This window comes from Callionymus lyra, chromosome 16 (assembly GCF_982586985.1).
Source record: "Callionymus lyra chromosome 16, fCalLyr1.hap1.1, whole genome shotgun sequence".
In the NCBI taxonomy this organism is placed as follows: Eukaryota; Metazoa; Chordata; class Actinopteri; order Syngnathiformes; family Callionymidae; genus Callionymus; species Callionymus lyra.
The window spans coordinates 12,571,930-12,587,740 of record NC_141833.1 but is presented as its reverse complement, the minus strand read 5'-3'; the positions used below and the strand labels follow the sequence as shown (position 1 = coordinate 12,587,740).

Genomic DNA, 15,811 nt, shown 5'->3' with positions numbered 1-15,811 from the left:
TACCTACTTGGGCCGTCAGTCTAATGAAAGACTCGGCTGCCCACTCTCGTTTTTTTAGTCCACAACAGACAAACACTGGAGCTTATATTGATCTTCTCGGGTAGAAGGATAGAAAGTGGAGGATGAGAGCAGCAGAGTTGCAGTAGACAGCAGAAAAAAAAGAAAAAAATGCAGAAGCTTTTTTTTGCGGACTGACTGGGATTGAAGTGTTTGATGCTGGAATCTTGTCCCTCTCCCTCCAGCTTCTCCCATCTGATGGCATCTGTCTTCTTCATCTTCATCTCCACCTGACGGGAGGAAAAAAAAAGGGGGGGGGGGGGAACAATGTTTAACAAAATGCTTTTCTCTAGTTTTGGGACCAAAAATAACACTTCAGCGGCATCTCCAAAGTACAAAACATCAGATCATTATTGAGGCCGGAGAGAGTGATTTTTCAGAACCGCTGTCAACTGTGTGCGAGAGAGAAAGAGAGATGGAGGGAGAGATGGAGGGAGAGAGGGAGGAAAAAAAGAGACATCAGGGATATGCGAGGGCACAGCTCAATCTCAAACCTCGCTGACAGACATACTGCACTAACGAGACGCCTGTCAGCCAGGGGCCAGTGTGAGAGCGAGAAGGAGGCGGGGAGGCATCCTAATTCCACACAGCGGCATCTGATCCAAATCATTACACCGGGAGAAGGCGGGATATATGGGGCACAATAATGGGGGATGAAGGCAGAAGTGGACACATGTCCTTTACGTTAAGCCACATCGACAGGACCCCTCCCGCCCCACCTCCATCTTACCTCCTCCTCCTCCCCGTTTCAACTTCCACACCATCAGCCATTAATGATGAGCGTGTTTGATTTGTGCGACATGGGCACGTGAACGGCAGGGGCTGGTTTATGTCGGCGCAATTAAGGAACATTTCTGCTCGGCTGGGCGATGCAATGACTCATTTATGAGGGCGCCAGAGTGTGTGTGGGGGGGGGGGGGGGGGGGGTTGGGGTAAGGGGGGGGGGTTTAGCAATCCGGTGATAGACAAGGTTAGGAGAGTGAGGGGGCAGATCGAGGGGAAATAACGGCGCCATCACCGTTACTTTCTCGGCTCAGGTGATGGGCACGTAGTGGGGAGGAGGAAAAAAAGAAAAAGAAAAGAAAGAGCAGTTCGGGTGCGTCAGCAGTTTCTTCTCCTCAAAGGGACGTGCTCAGCGGCGCACCTGTGCTGGGTACTGATTCGCTTTCCCCCCGCCGCCGCCGCCGAGAGTCGTCCAGGTCACTGCCCGACTGATGCAGATTCATCTCTCAAAATGAAGACGCGGAGGAGAAAAAAAAAAGGGAATCTTCTTGAAAAGCACTTAACGTAAGGACACGCCGTGCAGACGGATAACAAATGACAAAACAATTAACTGCCCCACTATTGCTGCAGAGGTGTGACACATTAGCTGAACCCCGGGCCGGGAGGAGTTATTTTTGGGGCCTCATTTGTTTTCCCGCCGATAAGTGATGAGTCGCTTCTACTCCTGAGGCGGAAAAAAAAAAGAAGTGCATTGTAGGCTGGACGCTGGACCTAAACAGCAAAAATCTTTGCCCTCAAACGTCCTCGTTCAAACAATCCGCAATCTCTCGCCCACGTCCAGACTCTCCCCTGAAACTTAAACCACTCCTGATAGTCGCGCTGACCCTTAAATATCTCTGAGATCGCAGCATTGATTTCTCACGCAGCCGGTGTTTATCTTCGGGGCAGCGAGAGGCCCAAACAATATCAACTATAAAAAGGTCATAATGTCCTTTTTCTGGCTTCACACAAAACCCTGCTGCTCCAAAAAAACAAAAAAACAACTTTTGTTTTAATAGTATTTTTTCTAAATTGCGCAAATTAATCTCCTCCTTAATCCAAAGAAAGTCGAGGGAAATTAATGAGTTTAGCCACAATGTGCTTTTCTCCAAATCCAAATGGAAACCTGGTCCAGTAGTTTCCTCATAATCCCGCTGACAGACGGACAGACGGACCCGCCGGTGAAAACAAAACCTCCATGAAAGAGGTAATTAATGGATTCTTGTGAAAGCTCTGCCTCATACACTCTGCACTAAAAGCTTTTCAAGGGTTGTTGATGTGACATGGCATTTTCGCCGCTTCGGTACGAATGAAGGAAATTCTGTTTTCTAACAAAAATAAGGTTTTTATATATACCTTAATAAAATGGCTAAGACAATCCCTCTGATGCCTTCATTTTTCTTTTAAACACATTTTTCTGCTGCCTAACACAGGTTGAAAAACAGCAGTTCAAACCTGGACCAGAGTCATTTTAAGGGTTCCATCAAATTGTTGTTGTTCATGTTGATGCCAATTATTAAATAAAAATAATAGAATACAAACGAAATTGTGCGTTTATAACTATTAAGATGAGTCACTAAGATTATTATAAAGAGACTTCATATACACGAGTAAAACTGATGGAAGAAAGAACCTTTGCTTGATGAGTGTTCGATGAAGGAACACAGAGATAATCAAGAGATATATATATATATATATATAAACTAAAGCCTCCAAGAATAAAAGGACAATATTGCAATCAGTCTCAGGATCCCTCAGGACGCTTCTGTGATTGAGTTTGACACGTCTGTTCTGACACTAAACACTATAATTAAATATTGTCACGTTGATGCATCATTTCAACACTGGAAGGCTCAAAAACCTTCTACAACCCTATCTATTAAAAAAAAAGTATTTAAAACTCTAAAAAAAAAGCTCAAATGTGGGATCGTCCACGGTGCCTTCGGGTTCAGCTTCAGCTCAGTTGCGGCTCTCAGTCGTCGTGGCAAGAACCGCTCACACCTCTCCTAGGAAAGCGTGACTCTTTCTGCACCTTTCCATCTTACCGATCCTGTTATCTATATCTACTCGTGATCGAGCGTAGGTGAGTGTCTCACCTGTCGTTCATTCTCCAACCCCTGCAACCCTGTATTGAACAAGCATTCAACTGCTCTACGAAAGATATAGAACTTCTGCCCGCCTGGACTGCAGAAAGAAACAAGGTCAACCATTAAGAAACTATGCACAAACATGTAAAGATGTTCAAAGGTGCCATTTATGTCAAAATAGGGGCTAAGAAAAATCCCCAAAAGGACAAATGAAAAGAAACAGAGCCTCTATGGGAAAGAATATCTTTGGTATATTCTGGTGCACACAAACAAGTTTAATTAGTTTTAAATAATAAAAACAAGTACAATAATAGTCAAAAAAATGTCTACATGTTATTGGATTTACTCCGAAGCCCTAATTTTAAGCAAAGGGAGCATATATTTCATTGGGTATTGTCTTGATCATTTGAGGGCTTTGTGACCCTGGTCTAGAAAAGCGCTCTACAAATATTACTTGCTTACTTAAACACCTCGCCCCAAATCTGCTCTAGTCATAATGCCATGACCTTGACTACCTTTGTACCTCGAGCCAAAAAATTACTCTAGAAACACAGAAGTGATTGATTTGATAGAATAAAGTGCTGCACGATATGTTGAAAAAATATTGATATTGAGATATTGGCTCGTGCGATATGCATATCGAAAACATGTGCGATCATTTATAATGTTTTATTGTATAAATCAAGCGTTTCTTAAATGCCCTCTTTGACCAATCAGTGTCACGTTCTGTAGAGTTGTCAATTTGTAATTCTATGTCTTGTTGTTGTTTACGTCTCGGTCTGTCTATCAGCTGTGCGGCGCAGCTTGTTAGGTTTGGTTGCTATGGCGACACATCTTGCCTGTGTGCTGACTTAGCGCGGCTCAGTATATACACGAAAGTAAGACTAACTTATGAGCTACTTAAACATGAGTGATCCAGTCACTCTCTTCTCAGTTGTTTTCTTATAAGATCGCGGAACTTCCAAACAAGTTTAAACCTGTCCGTCTTCGGCGTATGCTAATGAGCTAGCATCAGTAGGTTTATAAACGGTTATGTGTGCGTGTACAAGGAGTGGGATTTATTATGGATTTGGTGATTCACGACGCGCCGGCTGCTCCTCTCTTATGTCGCTCAGTATCTCGGGAAAGCGATGCAAATCCCGTAAAACTGAGCGTTATTAGTGATATTTTTCTACAATCATGTCGGCACAGAAGCGCGGAAATAAACGAAAGGGAAATGTCGCAATGTTTTCCTCGCGTGCACGCAGCCACATTTTTTAGGTAAAAGAAAAAAAAATATTGCATGATATCGCAATTCAAGACATCAATATCGAATATCGCACATATATTCCAATATCGTGCAGCCCTAATAGAATACTGTTTTATAAAGTTAAGAAAAATAAGCTCCTGGGGGAGGTATGCACTGGCTCGGTGCCTTTCTAATTATAAAACTGACCACAAGCTCCACGCCTTTGATCCTCTGGCAGATCAAATCCGTTATTCCAAAGCTGAGGCTCAAATCAAAGGGGGTCATGCCTTTTCTCCAGCAAAGCACCTTAATGAGACGATAAAACCAGCGCAGAGTTTTTTTCATGAATTGCTTTTCCCTGTGATGTCAGGTTTTTTTTGCCGGGATGAAGCCCTGTTGGACAAAAGGCTCTTAAGTGGGTGCTTTTATGATTCTGGTTTAAATGTGTCTCTCTTATTCTTTGTGGCAAACTGTAAGAGAAATTTCAGATTGGAGATCTACAATAATCCGACAGTTGTTGCTTCAGGCAAAAGAGACTGAAGACCTTTTGGTCCAGTTGTGTTCAACAAATAAAATAATCAAGGATTGGTTGCTGAATCTTTTCAAGCACTTGCATCGATGCCAAAAACCCAAGTTAACGTGGCATTATATTCCTTAGCAAATATTTCTAGCACAAATAAAAAGGTGTTCATTACACATTTAATAACAGTTTTTTTTAAGCATAGAAAGACGTATGATTCACACACCTGAGCAGGAATCAAACCCGACACCTCCAACACATATTAATGGAATTCAAGTTGTGTGATAATTGTGTTACAGTTGGTGTTGTGGCTCATAATAGTTATAAACTCAATGACGCTCTCATTGCAAGTCATCATCATCATCATCATCTAAAAAAGGAAAAAAGAAAAAGAGAAGACGACCTGCCAAGGTTGCAGGTGCCACCTCCCGTCTCGGCTCCTCTAGTCACAGCAAGTGTGGCAGGTTCTCTGTGTGTGTGTGTGTGTGTGTGTGTGTGTGCGTGCTCTTGGGCCATGCAACATTAATCTGCTGCCACATCTGTGTTTCCTGGCTTTTAAAGACGTGGCAGGCCCGGCGCTGTGCGAGCGTCTCTCCGTGTGCTTCCTGTGAGCGTGACAGCGGCGGGCGACGTCGGGTAAACGGATGTGACAGCCGGGGCCACGCGCAAGGGGGGACCGCCTCAGAACCCCGGGGCCCGGACCGTACGGTGGGGTCTATAGACGCACATATGTGGGAGCGTAGATGCCATTTACACAGGCGGGGCGGGCGGAGGGGGGCGGGTGACACTGGGGTTGCCAAGTCATTTGTGTTTGACACCCCGATGCCTGCCACATCTTCCTCTTTCTTGTGAAAGCACAAAAGTGAAATAAATATCAACAATGCGAGACACTGACAGGCGTGCAAATACTGCCGCGTGACATTCCCCCAAAAATAAGATTGGAAGCGAACGAAATATGGATCGGGAGTTTGTGTCGTGTGTTGTGTTGTGTGTTCGCGTGCACAACATCATCCGTCTGCTCTGATCAAACACACTGGTGTGTAATTGGCTCCCCGTCGTCCCGTTGACCCCCGTTGGTTGGAATGTCTGTCGCGGTGGAGGACGGGAGGAGGTCGCGCTGACGCTGATGTGCTACAGACGACGACACGCACACGACAACGCATACTTTTGTGTGTGTGCACGTGGCAACGGGAAGCTGTGCTCGGTATTGTGCACGCGCGTCCATGCTTATGCTCCCCTGCTAAGTTGTTTTTTTTTTTTTTTTTAAAAGACGGCGCAGGAGATGAAGCGTAAACACGGTGTGGAGTGAGGGGCCGCTTATTACGCAGACAGACAGGGGGCTGACATCGGGTGAGAATCAACAGCTCCTGCAGCGATGCATTTTCATAAACACTCATTTGAGATGCATGCCAATCTGGAGAATTCTGATTTGCTGATGAGGGGTTTGTTCATTTTGAAACCTAGCCCCCTCTCTCTCTCTCTCTCTCTCAACCCCCGGTGGCTTCTTGGCTCGAGAAGAATCCAAAAACACACGCAACCGTATCCGAAGCGGGACAATCGAGGTGTCGTTTTTCCTTTTTTTTCGCCAGGTTTTTGTGTCACGGACGAGAAAAGGGAAGAAGAAAAAAAAAAAAACGTGTTTGTCAAGTAATATGGAGTGTGGAGGCCAGGAGCGCCCGGGGAGCCCTGAGGACCCTGCAGACAGACTCGTCTTTGTGGCGAGGCGGGGGGGGGGGGGGGGGGGGAGTGTGTTCTCATGATCGAGGAGCTGACGGACGGACAGGTGGCCTGTCAGTTTGGGGGGAGGCGATGAAGGTGGTTAAGGTAGCGGCGACGGATGAGATGACGAAAAAAAAAACATCACAAAAAGTAACTGATCAGCTTCACTCTGGACTGAAAAAAAAAAAGAAAAAGAAAGAGTTCTTGTTTGAGGTGCAGTCCACGTGCACCTCTGGTATGCAGTGTCCGCTGTTGCTATGGGAAAGTGAGCGAGGGTTCGTTAAAGGAGGGAGAAACTGGTTTTTTTGGAGTCCGTGTTCAGCACTGTGGCGAGTGGATATCACGCTCAGAACACAACAACAGTCAAGTAACGTGAAGCGTTAAATCTTTTGAGTCGCCGCAGAAAAATACTATTTCTTTTTTTTTTTTCAAGAGAGAGAGCGAGAGAATAGCCTGCAAACATGCTGGGGAGCAGCTTTGAGATGAATCTCTGGGTGTAAATACGGCTAATACGTTCTGAGGTTGCGAGAAAATTTCAATCTCTGAAACCAAATATAGAAGCGGTTCTTCGAGGGGCCCGGGGTTCAGGTCACGCATCTCGTTGGTGAATACATTTTGGTGAAAAACTTCTTGAAAGGAAAAAACACGACAGCAGGGAAGAGAGGAAGGAGGAGGGTGAGCAGATGAAGCACTCAGACATGACAGTCATAATTATTATCATTTGTGAGACGATGCATTTCTCTGTGGCCAGAAAAAAGGAGGTTTGCTGTCGTCATTTTATATGGTCAGGGGGCCAAATGTGGCCCTTTCAACTGCGTCTTTGCGGCCATTGGGAAGTCGGAAACGCTTAAAAAATGTATCGTTACTAGTCTTCGTCTACCTACACTCTAGTACGACACACTTCCATTTAAATGTGTAAACAGTGGTGTGATGCTATGAATTTGAAAACGTTGAAAGGCCAAGTCAGCAAATTTATTTTGAATTAATTTATTGTATTTAGTCCTATTACCACTATCAATACAACTTTTTAACCATTATTTTGAGACTTTTTGAGTATTTACTTTACCTCAAAGTCATTGAAGTAATTCGTATACCATCTACATCTTTAAACTGTTGGCCCGGGGACCAAATCTGGACGACTAATTATTTTAATATGGCGCGCCTAATGATTGGCTCAAAATCGACGTAGATGTAATGATCCCTGTGTTGAATATAAGATATAAAAACAGATGTTATGTGTGTAAACAATGACAGTAAAACTGTCTATGAAGTAAAGACAAAGATTTAGTGAAGGAGGAAAAACACTGAGATAATTAAGATAAAGTGAGCCGCAAATAATGAAAATACAATATTAAAATCCGACTCCTACTACCTATTAAGTAAATATATTTATATATGAAGTTTGTGGTCCCCGACCTTTTTTGTACCGCAGACCTGTTAAATGTCAGAATTATTTTTACCAAGCGACATTCAGGGATGGAAAATATTAAAATACAATAGCATGACCTGCAAAACACTACAATTAGGGGAAGAAAAAAGAAAAAAAAAACACCACTACACTGAATCAACAAGAGCCATTGACTGGTTATAACAAGATGTTTGTGTATTTGCATCCATGTAAACAACAATGTTTTTTATGTATGCGTGTGTCTCCTAGCTTTTAGAGACTTTGTGCCAATGTGTGTTTGTGTTTAAACATTATTTATATGGAATGAAACAGAAGTTTTTTTCTAGATTCCTTTTTTAAACTAATTTTCATTAGTCAAGAGTCAAATGCAAATGTTATTACAGAGAACATCTGCTTTATTTTTCTAAATGAAACAACATTAAGGCATTAAAATAGTAATAATATAACTTTTTCTTTAATGCGGCTCAGACTCTTGATGGTTCTACTGACTCCTTTAAGAAACATCTTAAGAAGTTTTTATTTGTTCAGGCTTTTCCTTGATTTTCTGAAACTCCTGTTGTGTTATCAGTTTTATCTTGATCTTTAAAATATATACTTTATTGAATATTGTTTTGATTGTTTGAGCGCTTTGTGACCCTGGTCTGGAAAAGCGCTATATAAATAAATATTACTTACTTACTTAATCTCTGATAAAAGATTTTTGACCCTTGTGTGATTTAGTTTAACACATTTTTTTGTCAAAAGTTCCTTAATAAATTGAACATAAATACAATGTAGAATAATAATACGTTTATTTAGCTTTCTTACACTAATGATGTCCTCATTAAGTTGCTCTTCAGAACAGTTGTAGAGTATGTACCATAAGATATGATGTCTTATCGGATACTTCACATAATCATAGCCATTTCAAGAATACAAAATTGAAAACAATGCAGCTTGGTCGCGTATAAAAATGCTACACATGCTAAGAATTTTCTTATCATTTTCACAGTTGAATTTAAAAGAAGATAAGAATGTTTTAAATCAACATTGATGGACATTTTTCATCCCCAGGTTGCTGCAGTCCTGCAGCTGAAGTGTGAGGAGTGGCTTCTTGTTGAGACTAAAAATAACACTTGGAAATAAAAATGATAATTCAGCAAGTGCATTATTCCGTGCTTTGTTTGATTCGAAGAGGAGGGAGGGGGGGGGGGAATAAGCCAGCGAGATGGATTTGAGGAAAAAGTAGGTACGATTATGAATCGGCTTGAACAGCGCTTACCAAAGCAAAACCTTAAACTCACATCTGCTGAGGGATAACTCTTGACCTGACGGATGCGTTCGCTCCCTTCATCCGTGTTGCCGAGCAATTTCCATGTGATCAATGATGGTGTCCGGAATTACACAAAACAAAAAACTTTTCCTTAACAAGGCGGTGTTTTGAGCCGACCTCAGCACCTTGAGCTCATTAGCCCGCATCCAGCCTGACACCTATTAATTAGTGTATCGCACAAAAAGATGTCCGACCTACTCGTTAAGTCCATAATCACCTCCGCCAGTGAAGAAAAACTTTCAACAAATCCCGAGAGTGCAGATACAGGAGAGAGGATTTGCGTGTATATGTGCTTCACCTCAAATAATACATATAGAAAAGTCTCTGCAGGAGCCCCGCGCCTTGAATACAAAGTGGATTTTCCCCCTTATTTTTTAATTCTGGCTTTAAGCTTTAGGAAATTAGAGGTAGTGACAATCTATTTCACGCTGCGTTAAATTATTCAGGGATTAAGATGTTAATCTCGGCGTGGCAACAGAAAATAATGATCACATTTGCATTGAGCTTGTTAGCTTTTATTTCGCTCATTTATATAACAGACAATTCATTCCGTATCTGATATTACGGAGCACGATTTAGCCCCTAATATCCGAAGCATCTTGTTAAAGGGCAACTAATGTGAAACTCAAAACTTTCTCGACTCACTCGCATGTTCCAAATATTACAAGATTCAGTTAGTCCCTCATCATGGCCATGTTTTAAACGTATTACTTTATAAAGTTCTGCACCGTCTGAAATCTGGGCGAACGAGAGGTTACGAGAGCGGAGTCCGTTATGACGAAATAATTGAGGTGGAGATCCTTGGGATTGATGACGAGTGGTGACAAACCTTTATCATTAACTATCATAGACGAGAGGGTGTGGTTATGGTAAACAAGATTTCATCTTCAGAAAAACACAAGAGTTTTCAGTGGGCGGGGCTTAAGCAAATTTTCTGACGTAAATATTTAAATTAAAAGAGTTTTGTAAAAACCGACACATACTGATGAGAACAATATAGGTTCAACATCTAGTTAAGAGACACTCAAAACAACACATTTGTTTCCCCTTTAAGCCAACATGTGTTTCAATCATTATTCGGATAAAAAGTGATTTTTGTCCATTTTCTGCATATACTGTAGTTGGTAAACAAAGCCTGCATCCCTCAAGCTAAAAAAAATGTTATCAAAGAGAGAAAAGGGGAAATCCAAACTCCACCAAAAACAGGTATGGGAACAACTAATCTGAAATAATTTGCTAATTATATTCATATTGCTCGGAGCGTCAACGTCAGAGTGCTGCAATGTGCCATTAGGTGCATAATGGAGCATTTTGCATAACTGCTACTTTCAAACCTTCAACTTCTGACAAATGTGCTTTCTCTCTGCTTCGTGGGAATGTCATCCATCTCACTAAAAAAAATCTCTGCTAAACCTGTCAAGCTGTTTAAAATGTAAGACTCAATTCAAAGTATGAACGGGGCCTAATTATAACAGCCTTTTTTTTTTACCCATGAACGCCAACTCCACAGTGCTATGGGCCGACTATATAATTATAAAGAAATATAAGTGCGTATCTTAACATTGGGCAATCAGCGCATTATTGTAGCGAGCTAGAAAGTTTAAATGACATCTCATGCAAAGTTGTGCATCTTAAGACGAGGCCGTTGGAATGGAAAAAGCGTTTCAAACTAAAATTACAGCAGCAGAAAAAGTGTCAAAGTGTTTAATCTCAAACATCACCTAAACCCGCTATAACAAATCACAAATGACATCTTTCTTACCGACACGTCGCAATTAAACCTCACTGGCTGCGACATCGTGCACCATAAAGCACTTTCTATTCCGAGCCTCGGCTCTTGTTTTCTTGACATGTAACCATTGGCAACAGTATTTATTCTTCAAAGATGGAAATTAGCTGAATGCTTGATCGACAAAACACCATGTACGTTGTCAAACTGAGTAAACATCTACTTAACTGGGCCTTGAACAATCTGTAAAGCAAACTCTTGTATCTAGAAACAAGAATCCAAGCGTTTCAAACTCTTAATTGGATTGTTTTCGTTACATTTTTTAGGCCATAACTTTATCACATCCAGGGCAAAATGTATCCCATAAACCTTCACTTCAACATGCCAAAATAATAAAGATAGATCAAGTCTGTCGCATTCAAAGTAAGTCAGAATCTTTGGAAACATTGCATTGTTGTGGTATCCACTTCTCAGCATCTGTTTAAAAGCACTACTCAAACACCATTTTGAAACCATTATTTTCATAGAACTTCAAAGAAACTCCCTGATAAAATAGGGTTACCTTGGTAGTGAGGATCTTGAAGTTGCTCTGTTCCGGGATGATGGGATGCTGGAGATGCAGGTTGAGGTTGTGAGTCTCTCCTGAAGCCAGTCTTATTGAAGCAGAGAGCTGAGGAGGACAACGTGCACGTTCATTAAAAAAGGTAGAATATATATTAAAGCCCAGATATGCAGATCATAAACGTTGTTTCTGGATCCCTCTGGTGTCAGAACAGTGCAACTGCAACATTGTGGAATCTTAAGTTACCGCATGGTATTCGTTTACAAAATGACGGAAAGGCTCCCGTTTAGTAGGTTTCCTACCTTAATGTTCAAAAGTAAGTAAGTAAGTCATTTATATTTATAAAGTGCTTTTCCAGACCAGGGTCACAAAGCGCTTAAACAATCAAAACAATACTCAATAAAGTATATACTTTAAAAGGTCAAGATAACACGGAGAACAACAAAGGAGTTCCAGAAAATCAAGGAAAAGCCTTCACCAATAAAAATGTCTTAAGATGTTTCTTGAAAGAGTCAGTAGATCCATTAAGTGTAAATAGAGAGTAAGATCTTTCCAAAGCTTAGGAGCAACAAAAAAAAGACCACTTCGCCCATTAGAAAACTCTCTGACCCACATTTCATAGTGCGGCTTTAAAATGATAATAACCATTCTTTTTTTCCACAACATTTAAATGTGAAATAAAAGAAACAACCTGTATTGAATGACATTTTACCCAAAATAGTTTAGATTTCATCACCAGAAAAATGTCATGTTGTTAAGTCTTCACAGATCGACACTCTTGGTCGCCACACTTCCACACAAAAAACGAGATCCTCGGAGCGAGGCGGGTAAAGGACGACACCGTCGACAAGAATAAGCGTCGAGCGAGAGTGGTGTGATGTCCAGGAGTGGTCCTGCCGTTGTCCCCCACGGCCACGGATTGACCGGTGATGTGGAACGGGCGGACAGCTCGGACAACCCGTCAATCACCGGGGACTGTCGGGGTGGACCATTGATCCACAGGGACAGGACGAGTCCTTAGAAACACACACGCCGCGTTGTGTAAACGCTACGGTTCTGACAGAGACAATGACAGTTCTTGGGATTATTTTGGCAGAAACTTCATAAACTTGTGATGCGAGCGAAGGCCACGAGCCTTCTGTGTGAATGAAAGAGACACCTCATTTGGGATAAAAGCTTAGAGAGTGCACTACAGTCGCTTTTGGGCAATTGTTAAAAACTATCAAAGCCTTGATATTCATTTGCAGAAGCTTCTCTGTTCCGTCTGTGGGTATACAGCTGTTGCATATTCAGCCACCAGGGAAAATAAGTGCCTTTCATCTTTAATTTCTTTTGTATATACTGACCTAGTAAAAAATAAATGAACTTATCTGTACTTCACACCGAGGAGCTTAAGAAGTGACTGTGATTGTGAGAATAGTTTCTTTTGAAATGGGGTAAACTCAAGACTGTTATTCTATTAGGAGAGACAAAGCTAGTCCCCGGGGGGCCCTGCAGTTACCCCTCCGAGGGGCCGAGAGCCAAGTGGAAAGGCAGGAAAGAAAAGACAAAAGCTTTTTTTTTTTTTTCCCCTAGGGGGGGGGCGCAGCAGCTGATCCTAGATCAGTTACATCTCACATCTACAGACAATTAGGAGGTTGGGGAATCTGGGATTGGGTAAATTGTTCTCAGATCTGTACTTTGGAGGCAATGTTAACAAGGCACCACTGGAGGCATAGTTGGGTCTGTGGCATGTGTGCGCATGAGACACATCTAATGGGCCCCCCAGAGGAAACACCCAGGAGCTAACCCACTGCTGCTACCCGCCCTTACTTTATTATTCTTCACAGACACTTAAATGACTTTGAAAAAAAAAAAAACTTTGCAAAGACAAAGTCTTCCACTCACATCTAAATCTTTTCGACTTGAAACTTTCAAGCCAGCGAGTTGAAGACGAACTCAAGAGAGAACTTGTGCCAAATTTGGCATTTTTTAAATTGTCTTGGAGGGTTGAACGGAAGTGCAGAGGGCAAAAAAGGACGACATCAACATCGGCGTTAAGTAATGTATCCGACTCAAAACACACAAGTGTTACGCTCGCGAAGGCTACGGGTGTCTTTGCCGTCGGCACGGAGCGTCTCAGAAGTGAACGGTTGATAGTTCACCGCATTGTTGAGGCTCTAAACTTTTTAGAACTTTACAACATTTAGAGACATTTTCTAAATAAGAAGAAGACATTGATAAAGCTTCATTGTTTTGGAACAGGTTTAGTAAGCAACTGAATTTCCTGAAGCAAGTTTTCGCATCATAGTTACTCAGAATGGCACAAACTAAGGTTTGCGATTACTTTCACATATTAAGATGGGGTAGATGCCCTTCAAAATGCTGTGATCAAGAAGCGTTTCGATTTTAAAACTCCCTAAAAACACACTCGTATTGATGTGTCACATGAAAAAGCAAACTTTCTATCATGACTCGTCGACAGAGAAGAGTTGGTTCGGTGCAGCCGACTTTGACAGATCACCATCCAATCATTTCAAACAACGTTAGATTGTATCATCTTCTCTTTATTTCTCTTTGTTTTTGTTCTTATTTTATTTTTGATTTATTTTTTATGAAAAAGTTGCTGTATTTTCTGTGGCTATTGGAAAAAAAAAAAAGTTCTACCTTACCTTAAACCTGTCGCTTAATATGATTTGAATGTGTTTTTTTTACATCACAGTATTATGTATTTCCTTCATTCATTTTCATAAATGTATTAATTGATAGGAATAAAGAGGTTTATTATAAAACCTTTATGACGAAATCAAATCTCTTAACATACTTTTAATGGCGTTTGAATTGTTGAACACTGCATGTGACGCAACGGTGCAGTTCAGCTAAAAATGTGTGACCCATATGAAAAAAAAGCCACGCAAAGATTTGAAGGGATTGTGGAAGAACAAAAGGCTGCAAGTGAAACTACTCTACCTTAACGAACCTATACATAGAAGTTTTTTTCTTTGCAGACTTCTTATAAGTTGGCAACTCAGCAACCCTGGGACTCGACTCACCGAGCTACCGTCCCGAGTCCTGAGCAGGTTTTTTGCAGAGAGTACATCCAGAATTTAGAAGTAGAAAAAGGTGGCGGGGGCTCCCAGAGGTCCTGACCTTAACTTCATTGAATGCTACTGGGATCGGCAAGGATGTGCAATTTGAGGCAGAATGACCGACCCAGGAAGTTCACTTGCTGCAAATGCAAGTAAGAGAATGTGATGCCATCTCACAGTGGTGTGCGACATTTCTGGCCATTAGTGCGGAGCTGTTGTTGTGTATTCTTCAACATCAACTCTAAATACCTTATTTGTGTGAAAAGAATATATTCTCAAATTTACTAGTTTAAAGTATAAAAAAAAATCAGATTGTTCCAGCAGAGAATTGGATTTAATTTATTGTTGCATTAGTGGAAAATGTTGTGCATTTGTTCACATGAAGAGAATCTGAGTAAATACAGGGACTGAACAGTCTCCTGTGGCAAGTATTTTTATGCTACTGGGCAAAATAAACACAAGTATTTATGTAAAGAAGAGTAGAAACAGATGCCGATCAATCATCTTATCCCTGCAGACCCAAACGTCTGCCATTAAACCAACTCTCCAGGGAACACTTTTTGACTGTCGTCGCGTCCAAAAAAACACATCGTGTTCTGGTACATTTAGAATTTAATAATAAACAACTACACACGGTGACAATATGCAGTCAGACTCGGGACTTTTGCATTATGTAGGAATTCTTGACACATTTGTGTCAGCTCAAACATTCAGACCTTGAGCTCAGTCGAAATGAGACAACAAATCTCAGGCGTTGCTACAATGCATTTCTCACAACAAATCCAGTGAATATTTTAAAAGGAAAACGACTCGTCTCAACGGCTCCTGATAAGAACTAACCTCTCGATCGGTGAAGCGGACGCTGACACCATCTTTGGGTACATTTTTGGCCATGACTGTGATGATGATTTGAGATTCTGTCTGGTACCAGTCATGCCTACAAGAGCAAAACAAGAGCAATAACGGTTATTTAATTTCAAAACAATTAAGACCCTCATTTGGTTGTGCGAATTCTGTTTTGGCCGGTAGAACAACAAAAAACATCACTCACTTCACGTTGGAAGCTGCTGGTGCCTGCAGGGCCAGTTAAGAACGAAGAGGGGAAAAAAACAAAAAAAAACAGTTAGAGGAGAAGAGTTCGAAAAGTAGAGGGCAGAATCAAAAAGGCATGAAAAGTACATTGATACCAAAATAGAACAAAATAAGCTTAGTAAGGTTTAAATTGTCCTGAAGCAGGAGAATGCAACGTAAGAAATCAGCTGTGCGCTAATGAAGCCGAGGGAACAGTGCCCCCATGTGGTCGAGGAGTGAAACTCACCCGGTCGCCGCTGTTTTGCATCTCGTCTGCGAGGGAAACAT

The 15,811-nt window shown here is 41.5% G+C and overlaps 1 protein-coding gene across 2 annotated transcripts in view; it reads right to left on the bottom strand.

Moving 5' to 3' along the window:
• Positions 1-15,811, bottom strand: part of sugt1 (SGT1 homolog, MIS12 kinetochore complex assembly cochaperone) — a 29,797-nt gene that overhangs the window by 6,459 nt on the left and 7,527 nt on the right. For both annotated transcript variants that reach the window (XM_087811166.1, XM_087811167.1), the window contains exons 7-11: positions 15,771-15,796; positions 15,504-15,526; positions 15,293-15,389; positions 11,385-11,492; positions 197-287 (exon numbers count right to left, since the gene is read on the bottom strand). In XM_087811166.1, coding sequence (XP_087667292.1) covers positions 197-287; positions 11,385-11,492; positions 15,293-15,389; positions 15,504-15,526; positions 15,771-15,796 — 345 coding nt within the window. The remainder of the gene's footprint in view (positions 1-196; positions 288-11,384; positions 11,493-15,292; positions 15,390-15,503; positions 15,527-15,770; positions 15,797-15,811) is intronic.